Consider the following 25284-nt stretch of genomic DNA (forward strand, 5'->3'; position numbering starts at 1 on the left):
TGGTATTCCAGGGAAAACTACATTTCTATGAACTATATCCCAGAGGCAAAGAATTGAACTAGTAATCTCCAAAGAAGCTACACACAACAGCAAGGTTTGAATCACAAATGTCAAAGTAAGATCCCAGTGAAGGAGTGCATGGGCTCCTTCTTCATACTGCACCTTAAACATCTGAGAAGCTGACTATCTCCCTACCTGCTAAACAGAGTGTGGCAATGGGCCTGAATTTTGTCTCACACTGTCCCACAGATTTAGACCCTTAGCATCACCCCTGCTACAGTTTTGGCCCAGCAAAGGTGATATTTTCCTTGACAAATGCCTGAGTAGAGAGCACAGATAAGCAGAGGTAGGGACATTCTCAGACACTACCTTGCATGTATTAAAAATAGGGAGGTAATTAAAAATAGTTTCATTGTGTTGATATAACCTATGATACTGCAGATAGCCACCAAGCCAGAGACTTACTCCTTTGTTTAATTTTATTAATTACTGGTAAAGATGTATGGCTGGTACCCCTGATTATTTAGTTACCAGTTAAGAGGGACATATGGTCTAATACTAACAAGTTCATTCTTCTCTGCAGAATTGTATCTATCAAGCACCTGTGGTCAGTGAAATAGCAAAGCTCAACTAGAACAAAAAGAGAACATGACCATCTTTTCTGAATTGTCCAGCTTCAAGGCATTCCCTCTTGACATTACCCTCTCCTCACAGTAAGGATCCTGTAACATCTTACATAACCTTACAGCTTTGGGAGGCAAAACTAGATAAAAAAGTGGGAGAAGAAAAGATAAGCACAGTAATTGAGACAGTGTAAAAATATAACAGGTTACTTTTCAAAGGGAAGAGCAGGAATAAAGAGGAATGAGAAAAAGATGAGGGCAGTGGGGATGGAAAATGTCATAAGTGCCATTGTATTTCCTTCTGCAAGTGCAAAGGCCTCACACAACTTTGCTTGTCCAGGTGTTATGAGCCTCTCCTTTTGCACCCTTGTAAGCTGGATCTATGGACTCTCTCCTAAAGTAGAGACAGGAATTGGGACTATCTCATGTAAACCAGAACCTGAACAGATCCTTAAAAAGGCAGAGAGCTACTAACATACAGACTGTGCAGAGCATGCCCTGAGTAAATGCTCTAAGGAAGCCCTAGACCGTAGACAAAATCTGATGTCTGGAAACAGATTTCTTTTCCATTTTTAAACATGCCCTTTTTATTAAGCCAAAGAACTCTAATTATGAGCACATGATTTCTACACATCTATAACTGCTGAGCCCTTTCTATATCTATAGAACCACCATTCTTATCTTTAAGTTACTTCCTCAGAAGCAAATCTAAGCTCCAGATCATTTGTTAAACCTTAGAGCCTTTTTATATTTGGTCTTTATTTTGATAAGGTAAACAAACCTTTTTTCTTCCATTTTTCCCTCATAGTCATTCAGTTTCTCCCCACTGTATTTTCCTTCATTACCTTGATTTCTTCATTTCCTTCATTCCTTCATCCCCTTCAGCTCCCACAAAATTCCTTTTTCTAATTTATTTAAAACCAAAAATGTGACTGAAATTTTTACAAATTTTATTTTGGATCTATGATATATCAATGTTTTCAGGTCTGCAAAAGTCTAGGAGAGCAATTTCTAACTTTTCACAAAGCTCTAAAAACAATGTAGGCACTGCAGTAGATGCAGACTGTTTATACATAAATACAAGCACTGAACATCTGATTTTACCAACACACGTCGTGTGCATTGGAAAGCCAGACATGGTGTATCTACACCCCAAAATCAAGACATTTCACTAAGTGTTAGGAAGAACAGATTACAAGCGATGCTAAGCAGATTTTGGGAGCCAGATGTATCAAAATGATTACTAGGCACAAAAGTGTTCTTCCAGACTGGATCAGAGTCAGGTTCCCTTGATTGTGGATAATCCTTAAACAGACAGGCCATTTAGAAATAATGTTATTTGAGATTTTACTCACCTGTATATTCAGAGTGTGACTACACACTTACACTGTAATCTGGGTTTGTTTTTATTGCTAGCAGTGTCCAGGATGGCATGCCGTATATTGATAAGGATCATTTGGCTATTTAAGCAGCTGAGCACTTTTCTTTCAACCCAAGATTCACAATTCTATATGAACTACAAAGGGAAAAGCTGCAAGGAGGTGTTGTGGAAGTATATATAACTAATAAATCCTTAAAAAGAACCATCACAGGTAAATAGTTTTTCCTGTTTTAAGTGCTTGCCATGGAGGAGAAGAGCTCTTGTCCCACAATCAGCGATGGTGTCACAATGCACCCTCCCTCCAGGTATTGAATGATCTTGGTAAGAACCACTGCCAAGCCTTTTCTCCACATTAAACAGCTCCAGATCTCCTAGCCTTTCGTTATACAAAGGATTCCTTCACATTTTAGTAGCTGGATTCCCTCTACTAATTTCAGTATGTCTATTGCATTGGGGAGCCTGGAGCTGGTCCCAGCAGCCTAGGTGTAGTGGAGGTTTTCAAGACACAAATGAACAGCGTGATAGATAGTTTCATCTATTCTCTTTTCCAAAAAAAGACTGGGCCACAGGATCTTCTGAGGTCTCTCCCATCCTGAGCTGCTCTATGAACTTGGTGTACACCAGGACCTCCAGGTCTTTTTCTGCAAAGGTGCCTCCCAGCTGGATCGCTCCCAGTATATAACAGTGCCCGGGGTTGTTCCTGCCCAGATGCAGGACTTTGCACTTGTCTGTGTTAAACTGCATCACGTTCCTGTCAAACTATTTCTCCAGCCTGCTGAGGGTCCTCTAGACAACCCTCCAGTGTATCAGCTAATGGGTTATCTACTGTCAGCACTTTTTAAAAAATTATTCAGAACGGTGGTCTCATGAACAGCCTGTCAGATCTCTGGGCAGGAGCACTGTGGAGCACTGTGCAAAGATAAGGAGGACTCTAGACCAAGTTTATCAGGGCACAGCCAAACTCAGCAGCTTTGTCTCAAAAAGAACAGTAGCGGCTCCAGAGAAAGTTAAAGGAGCTAATGGTGATCCTGGGAATTAGGGCACTAAGGACAATGGAGCAAACGCTGAATCAGCAGCAAGGGACAAAGTGGTGCAAGGCCCCCAGGCAAAGAAGGGGAGGAGTCAGATGCAGAGCTGCAGCAAGTGAGAGAAACTGAAATGGATCTTCTCAGAGCAGGTTCATTTACACAATGCTTTTAGGAGCCAGTGCTTCAGAACACAATCCCTGCTACCATGATTCCTCCACTGTAAGTGTTTAGTGATCAAGAAACAAGAGTTTTAACTCTAAACCAAAATTACTGATGTTAACAAGACATTGCCCTGTAGACTTTGAAAGGAAGTATAAACAACATTTCAGTATTTTTGCCAAAGCAACTAGTAGGAAGTGTTTTTAGCTTTTGGCAAAATGAGAAAAAATAGTATTTAGTTTTGTCATATACTCTCACAGAAATTAATTTTTCCACATACCAATTAACATTTGCATTTCTCATTAATCCCTTTATTCCAATTTCATTATACTATCCAGATATTTCATATTGCCAGAAGGACATCAGAATTAGTTTCTGGTATTGTCTTTCATTATTTGAATAGTAGGGAATATGTTTTTTATTACAAACCAATTGATTCCTTCCTGACCCATAACTTAGCACTTGAAAAGCACTCTATCCTTTTAGACAAACAATTGACCTTCACTGAGCCACTTAAGAGAATCTGTCCCTATTTTGCTCAGCTACCACAGAATCTTCTATTCTGTGATGTCATCTGAGGGACAAACAAGACAGATAAACACAATCTGGATATACGCCTCAAAGGAAAAAAAAAAGCAGTATAATAGCTCAATTTTTAAAGACTATTTTCCTTTTCAAAAAAACAATGGAGACAAAATTACTGGCAGAGAGCTAAAAGAGATATAAAATAAAGTATTAAGCCAATTACACACAATTTGAGTCAATTTTATTTCTCATCCACAAAACTTCTCAAAAGCATGAAAATAATTTAAAATCTGGTAATGTAGATGTTCTGAAATTATTTCAGGAACTGCAGAGGATTGTAAGGAACATCATAAGAAGAGAAAAAAACAAAGGGAGTGAAAACTATAATCAACTATATAACTGATACCACTGATATGAGAAAATATAACTAGTAGAAAGACAACATAATTTGTAAAAATATATTGACAAATAGACCCACTCTCTGAGTCATCCTAAAGATGAGTAAATAACAATCCTGTAAACACAATCATGGGAATAGCTCACTCAGTTCTTATGACAACTGCAGCGACAAAAAGTACAGTATTTCTTATTTATACAGGCTGTTGATGGAGACCCTCATGCACATGTTAAACAGTATGACAAAATAATAATCAAGGTTGATGAAAAACGTCTATCCTTATCCTTTTTATTCTTCACAGTCTCTGCATATTCTGTCTAATATTGAAAATATTAATGGTATCTATTTGTGACAGAGTATCTTTAGGCAACCAGACAATTGACAGTCTAATTCTAACCATAAAAAGTATCTAGAACATTAGCCTAAATATATTTGAGTCTGAAAACCACACCCGCATCATCTTCCTAACTTGAATCTTGAATAAACATTGCATTTCTAAACAGAAAATAAATTTAAATCCATTGTTACTACAGGTCTACCTAGACTGAACTGACATTTCTTGTCTACCCTTTGCATGGCACACTTTCCCATTCCAGAATTGCAATTCAGTTGGTATTAAGGACTCTCAAGACCTAGATCTCCCAGATTTGGAGACCAATTACACTGGCCTAAAACTAAGCGCTAGAGTGGAAAGACTCTTTAGAGTACAGGGTAAAAATGAGCCTAAACTCCTCTGTCTCTTTTCTGAGCTAAGAGACCAGAGATAAAAGTTAACTCTTACCCTATTCTTTAGAAGTCTGTAACAAGTTCTGAAAAAAAGAATTCTTCTTTCCCAGTGTTCTCTCAGTATTCCTTAACCCTATACCAAACCAGGCACCTTCTTTAAAGAGTAGGTGCCACAATCTGGAAAACACTGTAGAAAGCTCCTCCTATGAAGGATTTCCCACCACTCAATTGTTTCTTTCTGAAATCAGTGGTCCAAATAGCCAGTGGAACTGAGGCAGAAATAGATAACGATTAGTTGGGAGCAGGTTAATTTTCTGTTTCCCTGTCTTTATGAGAATTCCAAAAGTTGTCAATATACATAATTTAAAAAAAAAGAAAAAGATAAAAATGCTGGAGAGTCAGCTACACCGTACTTCAAACCAATCGCCACACCGTATCACAAATTTCAAAAAAATCATCCAGAACAAAACAGAATAAGTGTTCCCCTCAGGAAAAAAAAAAATCTCTCTCCTTTGTGGGAATCCTTTTCTTTGAAGAGAAAGAGTGCATATTTTAAGCACAGATGTGAAGGTAGTTTAAGTAACCAGAGAGAAGTAATTTCCAGCAGTTCCCTCAAACCCACCCTATTCTATGAATATATGATTCACTTTACCATTTAATCCTTTGCTTTTATAATTTTCTATTGAAATATTCCAAAACTCTAAAAAAGCACAAGAAAGAGAAACTACTCTCATGGAAGAAGAATAGATTTCAAGGATACGGTAAAATAGGCAATTAATAAAGAGAGCAATGGTGAGAGGAAACAGGGCACAGTATATCTTCTTTACAGTACCTGCTATTCCTTTTGTAGCTCTTCATAAAACTCACTCATTAAAAAAGAACAGGCCACTTGGGAATGAACTGTTTGCCTGCAAACTCTTCCTCACTCAAGGCTCTGCTTTTAAGAAGACCTGGAATGACATCTAAGCTTTCAGAATACTGAGAAATTGGAGTAGGAAAAAAAAAATCATCATTCTTTCACACCCAGGAAACTGTTGCTCTTCATCAGCAAATCTGCCATCACTGTTGACACTTCTCTTGAAATATATGAATGCAGAAAACATTTTAGAAGTTTCACTTCTATAGCAATCACAATAGATGGCAAGGCACAATGGTTAGAGGAAGATGTAAACAAAACTGAGCTTCCTTATGATTGCCAGAAATTGTTCCTAGCTTTCCTGAGGCAATATGTCAATAAGTTCAATCTGCTTCAATTAATATACCTATTCTATTACATCTAGAAGGTTATTTGCAAAACAGAATTGCAAACAAAATGGCAAATGGCTTTTCCCCTCAAAAGGTAGTTTTCTTTTTTCCTCCAGTACCTTTACAAGGCAGCTGTGATTTCACTAGCACTGTTCATTCTTTTCTTCAGTCTTGGAGACAACAAAAGAATGTGAGACAGAAAGTGATCAAGTCTCTTGTTGGAATGGAACATCTCCCTTCTATTGTCTTTAAAATAAATATAGTAGCACTAATGGCAGGAATCTGCCATGCTATTTTGCCATGCTCTACTGTTTCCTCATTAGCAGAAACACAGTTTCATTAGGGAAGTTATTTCAGTACATGTATAGGAACTGTAGGGAAAGGGGAGTAGGAAGTCCCACGCTTTCCGTTTATGAAGTGTACTATATCTACAACCCTCTTGCTTAATTCCTGCAAGGATTTTAAGTCACGGTGATACAGAATTGAGGTTGACACCTGCTTCATATAGGAAATGACAGGACACTAGATAATAAAAGATTTGACATTCCTTTAAGCTTTCATCCTATTACTCCTGAATGCAATGTACTTTAAATAGAAAATATCTTGTAACCCTATACAAAATGCCTCAAGTATTTATGATACAGAACCAGATGAAATCTAACCTTACAATCATCTAGTAGACATGTTCTACTGAGAAAGAATGCCAAATCTCTCACTGCAATGGCCCCTATATGGTTCTGGAGCTATTTACATACAACTATCATGAAGACCAAACTCAACAAACTATATGGAAGGCTAGGTTTGTGGTACCTTTCAACTGCTGTGTCAGATGAAGAATGACATCACCCAAGCACACAGAACAAGGTCTGCCTGACTTGTGTAGTATCATACACAAACACTGGACTGATGTGTTTGGTCTTAGCAAGAAGATACAACCTATGAGAGCAGCTGAGATGATCCACACCCATCACATGATGGCATGAACTGCCTGGGCTGATACAGATGAGAGACCTTTGTCTGAGGCTAAAGGGAAAGCATTTTGTATTACTCTTGTGCATCTTGCAGCATTGCAGATACCCGTGGTGCTCTAAGCCATATGAGCACCTAAATGGTGTCAGGAAGCTTTGCTTCCTAAGCATTGGCAAAAATCAGCTCCGACTTGAGTACACAGAAGAGGACTCACAGGAGAGGTAAAAATGGGCCATTCAAAAATACAGATCTTGCATTCAACACCGAAGGATGGAGGAATGTTATATTTCTCTTCCATTTTGGAGAAAACCAGTCAGAACAATATTGGAAAGCAGTCTCTTGTATTATGTTAAGGCCAGTAATTTGAGATCTAATTTAATTGATGTATGAGATTCATGATTGCAAAAAGCACCAGTAACAAAAATGCAAAACTAAAAATTTCCAGAGCTCTTGTTCTGATAAGGAGCTGTGTACAATTTTGAACAGACAGGAAGCGTGCCTCATGGGTTAGCTGTTCAATTATACACGCAAGTCTTAAAATTATGACTGAGAAGGAAGGTCATCCTTTTGAATTAGCAAAAATATCAACTGACCCTTTCCTGTTAGAGGCACTTGGACACCATCAACCAAAACAGCAACCCAAACAGAAAGCAGAACTGAACACAGCAGGATGCATATTCCACAAAGGATCAATCCATTTCCACTGCAACACTGAAGTACTTCACACCACACCTTTATTAAATAAAATTCAAACTACAGTAATTTATGTAGTATGATAATCCAACTAGTCTTTATCTAAGAAGTTATTAGATCACTGATTTTAAAGAGAGAAAATTATATTGCAGTAAAGTATTCTCTTTGGTGCTTTTCTTTTTTCACCTACATTTTTCATCTCCGCTCTTTTTTTCTCATTCTTCCTCCACACTCATGGAGTTTTTTCTTTGCTATATAACAAGTCTTTATTCTTTTAGAATCTTTTTTAGAAGTCCTGCTTACCGTTTAATATAAGAGTCCTATGATAGCTCTGTTAGGTATCATTTATTATAACAGCCTCAATGGACAACATTCTCTTAAACTATTAAGTGCTATCATCAAGTTAGTAAACGAAAGGCCTTTCATTTTATAAAATTAAGAACATAATCTTTAATATCAAAGGTGCTTAAGAATATCCAGGGAAATAGCTTTTCCCTAAGCATACAAACATGCTAGAAAAAAGATATCTACTGTCAAATACGTATTTTTAATAGTGAACAAGTTTTACAAGGATGTGTTTTGAAAATAAAGTGGTTTTCATTCCTTGTTGCTGAGATTGCCAGATCTGTCAATGTTATTACCACAAAACAGTTGTTCATCTGACTGCTAATGCAGCGACTGATACACCAACTATATACAGTGCCACAGGACTATTCCTCCCTGTGCAAGAATTCACATCTGAATCAAAAGAAAAATTATTTAATTATGAATTAAAGAATGGATATGATATTCCAGGTCCAGTAAAAACAGACTACAGGCATGTGAGTCTCATTAATCTCTTACATCTATTTGGTCATGCAAAAAAAACCCCTAAAAATTCGAAGTCACAAAAAATTCTGCTTCTATTGCTGAAGAGTTTTAGACTGGTTTTGGTGTATGATCACATACCAGAACTGAAAGCATGGCTCTACTCATCTGTCAAGCTAGGTGAAGATGGTATAGCACTTTAAAACAACAGGACTAAACTACAAAAGAAAGCACATTAAATTTAAACTTGAGGATTTTACTTGAGGATTTCTTTGAGGACCTGGTTTTGAAATGTTCATGATCAAACAAATCACATTGAACAAATTTCTACCAACAATATTTTACAAATTTGTCTTTTGAATGTAGAAACTTCCTAAAAGAAGAAATGTCAATTTTTCTAATAACCCAAACACAATTTCATTTTAAAGCACACGTAATGTTATCTTCAAATATCATTAATTTTAAGCATTTTGATACTTGCACAATTGAGTACCTAGGAAGAAGGTTGTCTGGAAAATGCACATTACCATACTTGACCAATGCTAACCTTTCTCCTTGCAGCTGAAGTGAAAAGTTTCCTGGTGTTCCTTCCATGGAGTCTTCACTTCCTGATCTGCTGGTATGTTCATTACAAATTAATTGTCTACTCTCATCATTAAATGATGTGTACAACTTTTGTTCTGCTAAGCAGTTATTATTACTTCTGTCAAGACTGTTCATCATCATAGGTGGCTCTTCAAAATCAAGTTTCACTCCATCTGAAATAGTCAAAGAGAACGCATTTTGTTCAAGTGTTATTAATTACTACTTGTTGTGTTACATTAACAAAATTTGTATCAATTTAAAAGGTGAGAAAGCTTTAGACTATTGAGAGTAAGGTAGTCAATGTCTTCTTATGAACAGTATCTCTTAAAGTCTTTTGGGGTTGTGTTTAAAGTTTTAATATTTCATCTTCTTTATTTCCCTTTTACAAATAGGTGGATTGTACCTGGAGAAAAAAAGTGATTGTATTTCAGGACCTGAATATTATGAAGGAACTCAGGAAAAAGGTAGCTGTTAATCCTGTAGCTTCTATGTACATACAAGAAGAACCTCCACAAATAAGATAACACATAACATTTCCATGATCCCAAAATGGGAGGAGACCAAGGCAGGAGACAAGTACACTACCTTCTCAACTTCTTCAATAAGTAACACCAGCTTATTAAGGTTATATGAAATGACACATTATATAAATGTATATTTATAGAATAAATACATAAAAATTAAGTAAAGTTTAGTAGGTAAAAAGTGAGATATTCAGTTATAATGTAAATAACAATCCTGGACAATATAAGAACTGTCATTATAAATGAGTCTTCTGAAATACAGTCCCAGCACACTTTATTATGAGCCAACATGCAGGAAGCCAAGATGCCATTTCCCATCTTCAAGAAAATTACTTTTAAATCCCACATTTGGTGACCTTTATTAAATCACCACTAATGAAAGTCTTAACAACAAATATGATGTAGTTGGAGGCCTGTCAAGACATATAATTTCTTTTTATTCCTCCTTTTAGGCTCAATAATCCGTCAGGGAATCTCCTTAGATGATGGCATCTCATTATCTCTTCAAGCATGTCAGCATTTAATGTTAATTTTACTCACTGATGACAACTTCCAGTAGATTCCATTACTTGGAAACCTATAGGAAGAAGAGGCACCTCAGTAGTTTTCAACTCATTTTCAGTAGTGCAAGCCAGCATAATTTTGGGAAGCCACAGTTTCAAAACTGCCTTAAACCTATTTAAATACTTCCAGAATTCCCACTGAAAGGACACACAAGTCCTTTAATGTATTAATAATTCATGTAATTACCAATATTAAAACCCATCATGCAGTTATCTTTCTAGCAAATAATATGCATCAAAACATTCTTACTCTGATCCAGAGGAACCACCTTAGCAGAAAATAAATCTTTCAGAGAAGGTGTTCTAAATAAGCCTTTGCAAGCACTGCTGACTTTTCTAACCTCTGCAGCATCAGCAGGAGGTGTTGGATGGAAAACAGAAGAAGCTTCATCTTTTTTTTCAGAAATTATTACTACTGGTTTCTGTGACAAAAATAAAGAAGACTTTTAAACAAAAGCACAGATAATTTAATTTTCATTTAAGTAAAAAATAAAGAAAAAGAAACCCACATAACTTCTAACAAAGGACTAAGTTCAAACTAGAACAGAAGTTACACTGGCTTGCTCATTAAGAAATTTTCATATCCTGAATCTAATGATACTGTTCCACCAAACAAACCAGATGTCTATACCATTATCACCATAGAAAGCCAACATTCAGGGGATGCAGAAAACAAAACCTAGCTTGAGTAGAACTCAGAATTATTTATTCCTCCTAAGTACTCATTTAACTACATCTGCAGCAAGCTTATTTATCAAAGAAAATATTGTGCCAATGACTATTGCTGACAATTCTAGATACATCTATTCTTTGGTTTGCATTGGAGCATTAAAACAGTATTTCCAAAACACTCCAAATACATTCACATCATATGTACTACTTTCTATCACACTGAGACAAATCATGCAGATCCAGAGACATGCAAGTCCTAGTTTCATGTCAGTATCTTGCACCTTAGAGGAGATGAACAAGTCCCTGAATCTCTAGTATCAAGCATTTGCTGTGCCCTTGACCTACATAAAAGCACTGACCTCTAAAATCAATACCAATCTCTTTAAAATAAAGAATCCACTAGAAAGTCTCCAGCCAATCCTTCAGAGCTCTCCACAGTATTAAGGAGCCAACAGGTGAGACTGACTACTTACAACCACCATAATTAATACAAACTCTTAATTTACAGTGTATTAATTTACAGCCATTGATAAAGGAAAAAAAAAAAAAGGCATGTTTTGCATTGGTCAGTAGTTTTCTCTATTTTTTTCCACTCTCACAAAATACATGAAAATTTAACACCAGTTCTTAAATCCAAATGTTGATATACTTAATCTAAAGAGAAGCATGCTCAGAATTTTTAAACTTGATTCATGTAAATACATTCCCTTATCCAAATTACTAAAGTATAAAATTTCTTGGATATTTCCCCTAATTTCCTAAAGAATTTCCTAAAGGTTCCTGTCTGGAAAAAGCAATGTATACAGTAAGCACATTTAATTGCTATAGCACACTCTGTTATCTTGGGTACTGAACAAACAGTCGTGACTTAATCCTATATTTAAAGACCAAATATAAAAAAAACTGTGAAAGAGCAGATACACTTATAAATTGAAAACAATTCACAGCTTTCACAGAGGAAGAAAAGTGGCTCTTAAAAGACCTCTATCTGTTTTGAAATAAACTACAATCATAACATCTTATAGAAATGTAAGCCAAATAGAAAGGAACCTAGTTACCTTCAAGTTACTGTTCGCAGAACCACAGAATAGATGAGGTTGGAAAGGACCTCTGGAGGTCCAAGCCCTGTATTCAACTACAGTCACCTAAACTCAGTTGCCCAGGACCATGCCCAAGAAACTTCTGAAGATCTCTGGACAAGCTGTGCCAAGGCCTTATCACCTCACAGCAGGAAAACTGTTTCCTGAGTTTCAGAGGAAACATCCTGTGCCCTAGTTTGTGCCCTCTGCCTCTGGTCCAGTTGCTGCAAAGAGGCTGGTCCCGTCCTCTTTGCATCTGCCTTTCCGGTATTTACATCCATGGATAAGGTCCTCCCTTGGTCTTCTCCAGGCTGAACATTCTAATCTCTTCCTGTCCCTTCATCACCTTTGGGGACGTTCATCAGATTCTCTCCAGTAGCTCCATGTCTTTCTCATATTGTGGAGCCCAGAACTGCATACAGAACTCCAGGTGTGGCCTTACCAGTGTTAAGCAGAGAGGAAGGATCACTTCCCTCAACCTGCTGCCAACACTCCTCCTAATGCAGCCCCAGATACCATCAGCCACTTTCTTAACAGCCAGGGCACGCTGTTGGCACATGTTTACGCTCATGAACTTCACCTATTTCACAAGAAAGCTGACTCAAGTATCAGTCTTCCAATTCTTGTTAATGCCACTTTGAGTCACAAAGTAATACAGCAATAGTTAAGCAGTTTAAATTATTTTTGGGTTTCTTTTGGAGGAAAAATGACAAAACTGACTTTATAAGTCTCAGACTAATGTTACAACAAGCCTCCATTTTCCCCCAATGTCTATAAACCATTTATTTTCCTAACACTACCAAGACACATATTTTTATATCAGTAGTGCATGAGTTATTTCCAGAGTACTTACATGAGTCAGTGGACTTAGACGAACAGCAGAATTCGGTCTTGATTCAGGCAAATCAGAACTGGATGTATCAAGACTAATGAAGAAATTGAACATAGTTAGAATAAAGCAGATGCAGAGTTGTGTGATCAGCTGGTTTTTTTTAATTGCATGCTTCTTCCCTTTGCCAGTGAATATGGGGAAAGGGAAGAAAGGAAAAGTGACAAGAGCACACCACGGCACCAAAACTCCAACCATAAATAATTTTGAGGTAGCAAAAACTTTGTTTGAAAATGAGCATTTCAAACTGCAGGACCTAAAATTTCACATTTAAAAGATCTCAGAAGGTTCTGAAAAAAGATCTAGCCCATACACTATAGGAAACAAGCAAGCTTTCACATATTCTAGGAAAAAAGCTGAAGACTATCTCAATTAAAAGCATTCAATTGTCTCAAGAAAAGGTAAGTAACAGACTATTTTCTTATACTATTTTACACATAAAAAAGTAGTGTAGTGACTGCCTCTGGTAGCTCTAATCCAGAGAAACTTCCTGGACATGCAGAATAACACCAACAGTAAAGATCATTAGAAGAAGGCAAAGGATGTGACTAGGAATACAGATTAACACAGGGAAAATAACCACCAGAAGCATAATTAGAGAATCAAATCTCTTGCTGCTAAATGATATTTGAAAACATCTTAAAGCCACAGTACCTAAGAAGTACAGGGCGTCTATTTTGAGGACATTGTGACGATTGAGACCCAAAAAGTTTCCTTTGTTCATCTGTAGGTGTGAATAATCTTTGAGTTTTTACTGTTTGTAGGGCATCTCTGGCTTCATTTACAATCTCAGAACTGGTCTTAGGCTTTGCCACTGACAGCCAGTAGAATGGTTCTGCTTTTCTTCTATTTTCAGTCTTTGAAGCTTGCATTCCTCTGCAAAGTACTGCACAGGAAGACCACTGGAAAATATATGTAAATGGCACAAAGTATTATACTAGTTTTAAATTACAAACTATTAATTAATCACTGGTTATGCTACCACAGTAAATCCTAGACAGTGCTGAAATAGTGGGAAATAAGGTACACTGATAATGCATTTCCTCTCTGTTCTTCAGTTCTGTAGGAAAATACTCAAAACCAGAAAGCATCTGACATGAAGGATCTACCTTCAGTTTTTCTACAGGATACTAAAATCCATCACTGTGCTTCATGGGCCAAATGTGGTCCTCTACAATTCCATAGAAAATCTGTTTCTTGACACCCAGTTACTTAGGAAACACCACAGCCAAAACAGGAATTCAATAATATGCTGCAAAGAGACAGGTTTTTCCAACTTAAGAAAACCCTGATACATATTATCGACCTTACCAAGGGCAAGCACAGTTTCAGCAATTGATAAGCAGAGATAAGGAAGAACAGGCAATCAATTTTTTTCCTTTTCCAATCCAACTCCCCAACCCACCCCCAAGCACAGGCAAAGAAAGATAACACCAATACAAGTTATAAACCCAAACTTCTAATTAGTATTCTGTCCTGCTGTAGTTTCTGGGAAATGCAGTGGGCAGTGACAGACTTGCTCCATCACTCCCTGGACCCACAGCCCATCACTATCATGGTGCAGTTCTCTGTAGGTATCATCCTTGTCATTTTACAGCAAACTCATCATGAGTCTTACAGCATGCAAAATTCCTCTTCTCCTTTCAAGCTTACCTAAAAACAAAAATATGTTTCTGCACTGTGACTCAGACCATCTGGTAACTTCTATTCTCTCACACAGTTTATGACAATGAACTGACAGTAGATCAAACACCATCATCTGGCTTATTTCTAAACTATGGAGTAAAAAAAAATCTTATATCCTTAGTTTCTTAGTTCAATTATTCCTGTTCTGCAGTCTAACTTTTCCAGCTGCTTCTTCTTTCTTTGAGAGCCAGCACATTCTGGCAGTGTCTGTCATTGTTGCACACCCAACATAAAACTGGAGACAAAAAATATAAAAAAGGAGAACTGCACCAACTCTTTCACTAAATGATGCATAATAATAAAACCCTCAGGAACAGATCAGGAGCCTGAGACTATCAGTGTTTTTAATATTTCCAACTACCATTAATATATTACTTGTTTTCACTGTGACTGAATTTTGTTCTGTATGCTCCTCACTCTTCCCTCTATTACAATGTGGTTAAAAAAACAGTAAGGAATTCCACTGCAGCTGTCTGTTTAGAAAAAAAACTATACAGTCAGTTCTCACTGAAAAAAGCAAGATAGACTACTATTCCCTATTCCTCCAGCTACTGGGAGCCAGAATTTTCACCTTAAGTGGAAGGTTTTCTCTGTAGGCCTTATGTCTGATACAGTTGGCAATGGTCCTGTGCAGGGCCAGGAGCTGGACTTCATGGTCCTTGTGAGTCCCTTCCAACTCAGCATATTCTGTGATTCTGTAATTTTTACTCTCCAGTCCCAGCAGGAAACAGATAGAGGGAAGACTGCATGTCAACGGGGACAGCATAATAACTGGTACACACAGATCTTGTCCCTCACTACTGTCACCATTTCCCAAGTAGCCTTTAACTTGCACAAGAGCTCCTCTCTGCCTCTCTGCTGTGAGGTAGAAGAGTATCACAGCAGTGTCTGAAAACCCATACTTGGGCTCTTGTCTTTATTCCCCAGTTGTTTACTCCAGAATTCTGGTCTTTGCTGTACAGAAAGATTTTAAGCAGTACAGGATCCACACATTAGTGCCAGCCACGTGCAGAAGTGAGACAGCTGTACTCTCACAGCTCTTAGCTCAGTCAAGATTAGAGAAGCATGGTTGGCTACATCAGATATGGCACCACACTGGCTCTGCCATCTCACACAGCCTCTGCCATCTCACACTGCCTCTGCCATCCTCTTTCCCATCTCAAGACTGGTTTAATTGCTAGGGTGCAGAGCGGGTGTATTTGCAATCACTAAGAACAGTGAAGAGAAGCTCTGTATTCAAGCTATGAACATTCTGCTCTCTGACATCTAAATCCATGTTCTGTCTGCCCTGGCAAATCTCTAGAACAGTTAGCACACAGGTACAGACTCACTAAGAATCCCAGAATCACTGAGGTTGGAAGAGACCTTTAAGATCATCAAGTCCACCAGCAAACCCTGCACTGCCCCTGTACTCCCTAATCTACATCAACCAGTGCCAGATCCAGACCCCTCCTAAACTCGTCCAAGGCTGGTGACTCCATCACCTTCCTGGCTAACCTATTCCAGTGCATGGCCATCCTAACAGTGAATTTTCTTTTTCTAATATCGAATCTGCATCTCCCCCGTCTCAGCTTAAGGCCATTTCCTCTCGTCCTTTCACTGCAGACACGGTAGAAGAGATGGACCCCCACCTCACTCAATCCTCCCTTCAGGAGTGTGTGAACAACAGCTATTGTTAGACATAATTCTGATTAACAGAAACTTACCAATCACAACTGGTGCACTTTCACCCCGGTGAAATTTTGACGCAAAGAAATCGCTATCAAAGAGAAACAAGAACGAAGTTACGAGAGCTGAGTTCTCAGCGCAGTTAGGTTTCCAGGTGAGCCGTGGTACAACACATCCCAGGGAAACCCCCCAGACAAGCAACACCGGCGGAGTAAACGCTGTCCCAGCCACACCCGGCAATCACGCCTCTCTCCCGAGCACGGAAAAGCTGCCGGGAGGCGGCACGGGGATTGTCAGTCTCCGGACGCTTTCCAAAGCCTCCCGCCCGACTTACCGCACAGTCCGGCCCTTCGCCCCCGCCCGGCCAGGCGGCACCCCCAGGGACGAGCACTACGGCCGGCGGGGGCACCGGGCGCTGCCCGGGGGACTCGGTCGGGACCCGCCAGCGCCTCCGCAGGGCCCCGGCCTGCCTCAGCCGCCCGAGGCGCACGCGCGAGCACCTGCGCGCGCGGGCGCGTGCGCGGCCGCTGTCTGGCCGGGATGGGGGGCCCAGATCCCAGGAATGGTAGTGCCCAGAACCCGAGGATGACAGTGCCCAGATCCCGGGGATGGCGTACCCACATCCCAGGGATGGCATGCCCAGCATCCCAGGGATGGCGTGCCCACATCCCGGGCATGGCAGTGCCCGTGCAGGCTCCTGCCGGGGCGCTGGCCTGCAGGACGGTGGGTGCCTGGTGGAGAGCTCTCCTCCGGGGCCAGGCCCGGCCCACGTTTATGGACAGCGTGGTGGCGGCTGGTACACGCCCAGGGCACAGCTGGCAGAAGTTACTCGGGGTGACCTGCGCTTGTTGCCAATGTAGGGACGCTAAACACAGACACGGGCCCGGTTTAGACAGGAGATGGTTTTTGTTCTATGCAGGGTGCAGAGTGGAAGTGTTGCACAAATCAACTCGGATTCTCAAAAATTTACAAAATCACAGAATTTATTAACTTCTGAGAAAAGACTTCTGAGATCATCGCGTCCAACCTGTGACTGAACACCACCAGGTCAACTAGATCATGGCACTAAATGTCACATCCAGTCTTTCCTTAAACATCTCCAAGGGTCAGTGACTCCACCACCACCATAAGCAGTCCATTTAAATTACACTAAATACACGTTTTAGCAAACAAATCACAATTCATTGGAGTATTTAGCCTTCTGTTGGTTTAATGATTTTCTTGCTTCTCATGCTATTAAGTACTAATGCTCAATCTTTCTCTTCTTTTGAGCTGGTGGTCAACTGTGGTTGAGTCTCCATGGTGGCTGGGAACTGGCATTGATTCCTTGCATTATAAAGGGCACGGGACCTGTGGCCAGACAGGTGACAAGAGACACAGCAAGTGACAATAGACAGGTGACGCAGCAGGAGCTGAACACTCACAGGATGACCCCAGACTATTGGATAAAAGCCCAGGTGATCCTCTGTTCAGGATCACTCCTTTAAAGCTATGATGCCTGTTTCACTGATAAGGCAAGACTCTGTTTCCCAACCCCCTTCACATTCTCTGTAACTCTCTGGGTGGATCGTTGGCTATTTCTGACTCTTTGGGTGTCAGCATCATTGTAATACCTTCTCTCTCAGCTCAGATTTGCAGGTCCAAAATGGAGACATTGAAAGTTTTCCAAAGTAAAAAACTGGGGTCTCAGACACTGTAGCAGCAGCCACAAACTCCTGTCCTGTGCCTGGGTCACTCTGGTGAGGCAGTGAAGGTTGGATTGCTCACGTTACTGGTTCCCTGGCAGGGCAGAAGTGCTGTCTCACCTCCCGCTTGCCTCCTGTTCTCTGGAAGGCCAAAAGATGGACATTTTCACACTGGCTGCAGCAGAGCTTCACACACATGGGTCCCACAGGCCAGATGGCTTTGTTGGAGTGGCACAAAGGGGTCACTTGCAGTGACTTCCCCAGGCTGCCTCCTGGCAAGGTCTCACCAAAAATGCATCCACTTCCAGGTTTGGTTCCCATTGGCCAGGTGAACCAGAACAGCTCCCTCGCGTGCCTCCTGCTATTGCAATGAGTAATGTGATCACAGCCTGTATCAGAAAATCTCCAGACATGTAATAACAACAAAGACAGGCCTTTTGTGGGTTGTTTGTGACTGACTTTGTTCACTATCTCTGAGTGCGTTTTGAAATTTATCTAAAAACTGCTGTAGGAGGGTAGTTGTTACCTCTGTGAATAATAGAAAAACACAACAAATACAGCTCTGACCCAACTTCTTCCTTTGTTCCTTTATTGTGTACTTCACAATAAAAGCACTCCCCAAATAAATTCATCCTCTATATATATTTATATGTAAATATATATAAATCTCTTACTAGCTTGAAGTTCCTTTTACTAATTGCTTGCTAACGTAACTTTTTAATGTTTGCTACATAAGAAGTTTGTGGATATTTTAAATTTCTTTGTCTTTCTGATTTTTATGATAAGCTTTGTTATGCCACTCTCTTCTAGAAAAATACCCTCTTCCAGTTCCTTTTTTGATTCTGACAGGCATTATGATAGCAGTAAAAAGATCTCCGTGTGTAACGCTACCTGGTTTACATAACACATGCCATTATCTCTGCTAGCTTCTACTTTATCTCTAATTATTAGACATCTAGTCCTCTTTCTTTGGCAGCCAAGTTCAATACCTCAGAAGTAATGAAAACCTTGTTATTATTGTACCCGCTTTTCTCTGTATATTCTTCTTTAAAAGCCAAAAGAATGTGTGTGCGTGCATGTATGTATGCTATTTTCAGATCATTCACAGTTAGCTCATTTTCTGTTACTTTCTTCTGAACCTTTCTTTTATTGAAATAATACAAGGGAAGTTTCACAGAAAAATGTGTAGATCTGTTTCCTGGTATAGCCAGTTTGAATTTCTTTTTACTGTTATCATTCTTTAAACAATTTTTAAATCCACCCAGTTAAACCCACTAAGCCTCCTTTCTTGGATTCTTCTTTAATCCTTTTCATATGCACATTATTTCTTCTCTCTATTTTCTAGGTCATCAAATCGAAGAGTTAAATTTTATTCATTTTCTGAGCTTTGGCAATTATAGCAAATATTTCTTTTGTGATCTCTCTGCTATGTCTCAACTGTTATAACTTTCTCACTTAAATCCTTTCTATCCCGTGCTTTTTATTGATGGAACTCCCTCAGCACCTCTTTTAAATGCAGGTACATAGTTAAATCTTGTTTGCAGTAACAATGCTTTAGGATAGAAATATAATCAAAACCTATTAACTTGGTCTAGGTAAGCTAGTATTTGCTGAAGTGATTACTAAGGTAAAAGCAGTGTGTTCTGAACATTTCTGCCTCACTAATGAAAAAAAATATGCAATGAAAAAGTATTCAATTATGTCATATTCATTCAAAGTCCTTTTTTAAAAAAATTTTGTTTAATTTGAAAATCCCGGAAGGGGCTTTGTGCTGGTATCCAGTCTCAGGTTTTGGTCTGGCTAATTTAAATTTGTCTAGAGATGAAACTTACCTGAATATCCAAACATACCAAGCCTATATTTCAGTGCAATTCAGAATTAGTTAACAGTGTTAAGCACTTTACCCACTGAGTGTTCATTGACCACATTTGCTCCTCCTAGCTGCTGACCTGTAAAAGCAGCCTCTAGTTCAATTTCAGCAACACAAGTGGCAATGCAGACCCCATTTGTCTGCATTTCTTTCCTCTTTTTCAAAGTAAAACAACAGTCCCACCCCCAATCTGGACAAAAATCTTCCTGTCATATTCAACCTTGCATAAACCATCTGGTATGTGCTGTTAAATAAGCTCAATGTTGTGTGTCACTTGTAGATCATTACAAAGGCAGGTGGAGCTGTTCATTTCATAGCAGTTAGAAGCAATCCTGTATCAAGTGGCCTAATAAGTCTTAATAAAGCAAGCTTATGAAGTTCTCCATTACATGCAGCAGGGAAATCTGTCACAGGAAAGAGTGCTGGGTATATGATGTGATGACTAGTTGGTGGATAAAGGGAGAGCAGCGTACACTGTTTATCTTAAGTAAGGCTTTTGATTGTCTCCCATTACACCCTGACAGACAAACTGATGAAGCATGGGCTATTGGGATGGATCTGGAGCTGCACTTAAATTTGGCAGAACTGCAGAGCTCAGAGGTTTGAGATTGGCCACACAAAATGCAGCTGGGGACCACTCATCCTCAGAGTGTGCCCTCAGCAAGTTTACAGATGATATAAAACTGGGTGGAGTGCCTGGTACATCAGATGGTTGTGCTGCCACTCAGAGGGACCCGAACAGGCTGGAGAACTGGGCCAAGAGGGATCTCAAGAAGCACAGCAAAGGGAAATGTGAAGTCCTGCACCTCGAGAGGAATAACCCCATGCACCAGTACATGCTGGGGGCCAACTGGCTGGAAAGGAGCTTGGCAGAAAAGGACCTGGGGATGCCAGCTGACATAAGTTGAACCAGCAATGTGCCGCTTGCTGCACAGGTGGCCAAAAGCCTCTTGGGCTGCATTAGGAAAAGCACTGCCAGGAGGAAGACCAAAGTGATCCTTTCCTTCTGTGCAGCACCAGTGAGGCCACAGCTGCAGTGCTGGGCCCAGTCATGGTGTCCCCAGTACAGCAGGGACATACTGGAGTCTAGAGAAGGGCCACTAAGATGACTAATGGAATGAAGCATCTTTAGTATGAGGAAAGGCTGAGAGAGCTGGGACTGTTCAGCCTGGAGGAGAGGAGGCTCTGGTGGGAACTCATCCGTGTGTATCTGAAGGAAGGGTGCAAAGAACATGGAGACAGACTTCTTGGTGGTGCACAGTGAAGGAACAAGAGAAAGAAGGCACAAATACATGAAACTCCTTTTAATCATAAAACCAAATTTCTGTGATGAGAATGGTTATCTCTAAGCATCTCAGACATTAAAACAGGTTGTTCATAGAGCTTGTATGGTCTCCATCTTTGGTGATATTAAACATTTGATTGAAAAAGTCCCTGAAGAACCTTCTCTAGTTAACTGCTTTGAGCAAGGGGGTTGGACTAGATGATCTCCAGAGATTTTTTCAAACCTTAAGTATTCTGGGATAGATGTAAATTTTTAAAAATTTCTTAAAATCTTATTCAGATTTGGCTGGAATTTTAGATTTTGGAAATTGCCTTGATCAATCTCTAGCTTGCATTGCATGGTGTGGTTTAACCACTGCATCCTGCAAACTCTGTCCCTTACCCTCTCTCTAACCAGCAATTGATTCCCTCCATGCTCAGTGCTCGAAAGCTGCTCAGCCAAAAGCTGAGATCTCCCAGTGAAGTTACACCAGCTTCCCAAGTGAAATAGGCTTCAGTTATACCCATGTTTGTGCTGACACACACCATGCAAAGACTTCTTGTACCAGCTAACTAAGCATTGTGAGCAATCTACCAGCTTCACACCCACTATGCAATTGTCCCTACATCAATGATTGCTTTCACTGATTTCCTTATATTTCTGCTGCCTCTGCCAGTGACTGGAAATCCCTGGCATGTTAGTGAAATGCTTGATTTTCCTCTACTCTGCCTTTTGAAACAGCTAGACAAACAGAACTCCCCATGACTTTGGTGCTCCTTGTCAATTCAAGACCCAAATTTCTTTGGGCCAGACAGGAAGAAATATTGGAGACACAACCTTTCTTGAAGAATAAATAAATTTGGAATAAAAATGTGAAGGTCATTGAAGTTTGCAATCCAACATAGAGCCTAAAGAGCAAGTTAAGAACCAGTGAAAGATGAAAAAGAAAGGGCTTTTTTTTTTTTTTCTCAGAAGACACAACCTTCAGTTTAGTGTTTCTTTCATGAGTGTTTTTTTGTGCACAACTTACAATGGCTGTATATTCATTATGGGGCATACTGAGCTCAGACATTGCACTTAAAATTCACAGAAGCCTGTGGTGAAGAATACCAAGAACTGACTAAATTGGAAGGGATTTTTGGGCACAAAGATGTGGATAAAGTCAAAACTGTTGAGATACAGAATCCATTAGGGAGCTCAATGAACACACATAGCTAATCAGGTAAGGGGATTCACTGAATAGAGCTGGTGCATTAACTGAATAGAGCATGGTGATCTTACTTGCTTTCTCAAGGTATCTACAGCAGCATTCCTTGCCTTTCCTCCAAACAGATTTTCATGTCAAATTGTATCTGGTGGGAGGGCATGTTAAGATTGCTGAAATATTAGTTTTCAGCCAAAGTTCAAAAAGTCATAGGATCATAGAATGGTTTGGGTTGGAAGGGACCTTAAACATCATGCAATGGGCAGAGACACCTTCCACTAGACCAGGTTGCTCCAAGCCCCATCCAGCCTGGCCTTGAACACTGCCAGAGATGGGGCATCCACAGCTTCTCTGGGCAACCTGTGCCAGTGTCTCACCACCTTCACAGTAAAGAATTTCTTCCTGATATTGAATCTAAATCTGTCCTCTTCCAGTTTAAAGCCATTCCCCCTTATCCTGTCACTATATACCCTTGTAAAAAGACCCTCTCCAGATTTCTTGCAGCCCTCTTTAGGTACTGGAAGGTGCTATAAGGTCTCCCCAGAGCCTTCTCTTCTACTGCCTGAACAACTCAGCCTGTTTTCATGTACACAGAGGCTGCCTGCAGACCACAGGTCCATAACATGTCAGACTCATTGTTTGGAACTTGCCTTACACGTGTGCTTATGCACAAACCCAGCAGGTTCCATGCCTACATACAGTCTCTAAGCTTTATGTGTTTTCCATCCATCTGTATATTCTGCATGTATGATAGCTATTCTAAGGAATCTTCTTGTCTCTAATATCTGGAAATGTTATGGAAAAATACAAAGCACTGCCACTGCCTCTATGTTGAATTCAGGAAACAGGATGAAACTCCACTGAAATTGAGGGACCCTATGAGACCCTTCATGTGTTTTGCAGGAGACTGCTAAATTAAAGGTTTGTGGGTTGGTGTTATTTTTGTCCACTTACAGCGTTTTTGTTTTCACGAACACCTTGCCAACCAGATCTCCCTTGTCTTTGCTGCCAGGGTTGGCTTTGAAGCTCTATTACTGACAACAGTATAGATGGGAAGGAGAGCATGGGCTGTCTCACAAATAACATTGATATAAAATAATCTCCAGAGAGATCACCATTGAGAAGCACTGCTTTCATTTTATGTATTCAAAACAAGATGGGACTGAATTGGACATAAACCTTATTTACTGTTCCACCACAATCAGCAAAGCTTATTGTATCAAGTTCATCTCTGATTTCCAATACATTACCCAGCATGAAAAGACTGTGCAGCAGGAAATACTTAATTTTTTGTATCTTACTGGAGTCTGAGCACCTCAAATAATGCCAAAATGCCCATATTGGCACAGCTTTCCAGAATGCTGGCACCACCTATTTCCCCACTGTCTTTGCTTTAAGCATCTCTTAACTCAGAGTGAATGTGCTGTGAGGACAACACAAACTTTACATCCAGCCCTGAAATTTTCCCTCATCCAGTGTTTACAGTGTGTCTCAAAACTACAATTTGTTCTTGTAGTTTAGCAAATACTTACTGCAAATAGTTAGCTATCATTCATTGTCTCTATGTCCCACTTGCCCACAGTACCCAATATTTTAAGCTTCTCTCTGGATATAAAAGAATTCTTTCATCTGTCTTAAATGAGCAAGAGAGCTCTGCTGTTGGATACAGTCTGGGTTTATGGCAGTGAGAAATCTGCAATATGGGGAAACAATATGTATAAAAACAAGTTATTGTACAAGATAGAAAAGCATTTTTAAATCTGACCCAATATTTACTCAGACTTCAGGATGGGACACTGTACCTCACAGTATATAGTGCAGCTCCACAACATGCTGCAAAGAATTACCAGAAAGCAATCTACAAAATGTGGCACAAGGTACTCTGGGTTAACCTCCCACAGCACCAGATTTCTCTTGCTGATAAAAGCCTGATGATCTGAGGACGTACTGCATCTTTAAAAAACAGCCAAATGTGAACACATCCTGCCAAAACAGCTATGTCAGTGGCACATGCCAGCAGAACTTCTGCCACTAGAACTTTCCAGATGAAACCAGGCCAGCAGCAGCAGCAGTGGTGTGCACAGCCTCGGGATGCTTCCTGAGCACAGGTGTAGGGTTACACACAGCTGAGATAGGTGAGAGCTTCAATTTGGCTGCTCTAAGTGGGAATTTTCTCTAAAATTTTTGACAAAAGGTCATGTACTTCAGTGACAATCCCTTTGCAAATAAATACCAGCAGGAACAAAAGAAATATCACTTATAATTATTGAAAGATTTGCATTGATTTTGCTGACAGTGAACTCACCAGCTGGGGGAAAAAAAAAAAAAAAGAAAGAAAAAAAGTAGAGAAGGGCTAAGAAGGTCATGGGTCTAGGTCCAGCATTTCCTGAAATAAGAATGGTATGGCTGCTGAAAATGGAAACATGAGGAAATTTGAAATTTCAGACCCATAGAGAAAAGGAATACATGGACAATGTCATCTCAAGTCTGGAGATCATCTTCTGCAGGGAAGTTGTGACTTGCAGGAATAGTACAAAGGTGATAAAAAGTTAAATATAAGGCTGGATAAATGGAAAAATTGGCTGCTAAGGCAATAATAGCTTTAAAACAATTGTTTTAACTATCAGAGTCAAATGCTTAGAAACAACCAAGGGGACCACTACATCATGAATACAATTCTTATACTCCAAATTTTTATATCTCTAAAGAGGTATGTACATGTATTTATGAAAATCCTTTTTCTATTATTTTAAGTAGGTGTTATTAAACTTTCGGTAATTGCAGATATGAAATAGTTTCAGATTTTTGAAGATAACAGTTTGGAAAGTTTTGATCCACTAGGATCCAACAATTAATTTTCATTGAGCTGAATTGTATTTTCAGTAAATGTGAAATTGGAAAATTCCAGTTGGAGAATTGTGATACCTGACTTTGAGTGGTATTTTGCCAAGAGTTCCTCAAGGATAGCTCTTCAGTCATATTTTTATTCATTACCTTAGAATAGGAAGACAGAGTTTGTTAATAAAATTTGCTGATGACACG

At 39.6% G+C, this 25284-nt stretch overlaps 1 protein-coding gene across 2 annotated transcripts in view; it reads right to left on the minus strand.

Annotated features, from left to right (window-relative positions):
- Positions 1–16693, minus strand: part of ARMC2 (armadillo repeat containing 2) — a 69043-nt gene extending 52350 nt beyond the window's left edge. For both annotated transcript variants that reach the window (XM_041414932.1, XM_041414931.1), the window contains exons 1-6: positions 16554–16693; positions 16258–16310; positions 13520–13767; positions 12830–12902; positions 10476–10647; positions 9101–9311 (exon numbers count right to left, since the gene is read on the minus strand). In XM_041414932.1, coding sequence (XP_041270866.1) covers positions 9101–9311; positions 10476–10647; positions 12830–12902; positions 13520–13737 — 674 coding nt within the window. In that variant the 5' untranslated portion in view covers positions 13738–13767; positions 16258–16310; positions 16554–16693. The remainder of the gene's footprint in view (positions 1–9100; positions 9312–10475; positions 10648–12829; positions 12903–13519; positions 13768–16257; positions 16311–16553) is intronic.
- Positions 16694–25284: the final 8591 nt, after the last annotated feature.

This window comes from Onychostruthus taczanowskii, unplaced genomic scaffold (assembly GCF_017590055.1).
Source record: "Onychostruthus taczanowskii isolate IOZ18803 unplaced genomic scaffold, ASM1759005v1 scaffold48, whole genome shotgun sequence".
In the NCBI taxonomy this organism is placed as follows: Eukaryota; Metazoa; Chordata; class Aves; order Passeriformes; family Passeridae; genus Onychostruthus; species Onychostruthus taczanowskii.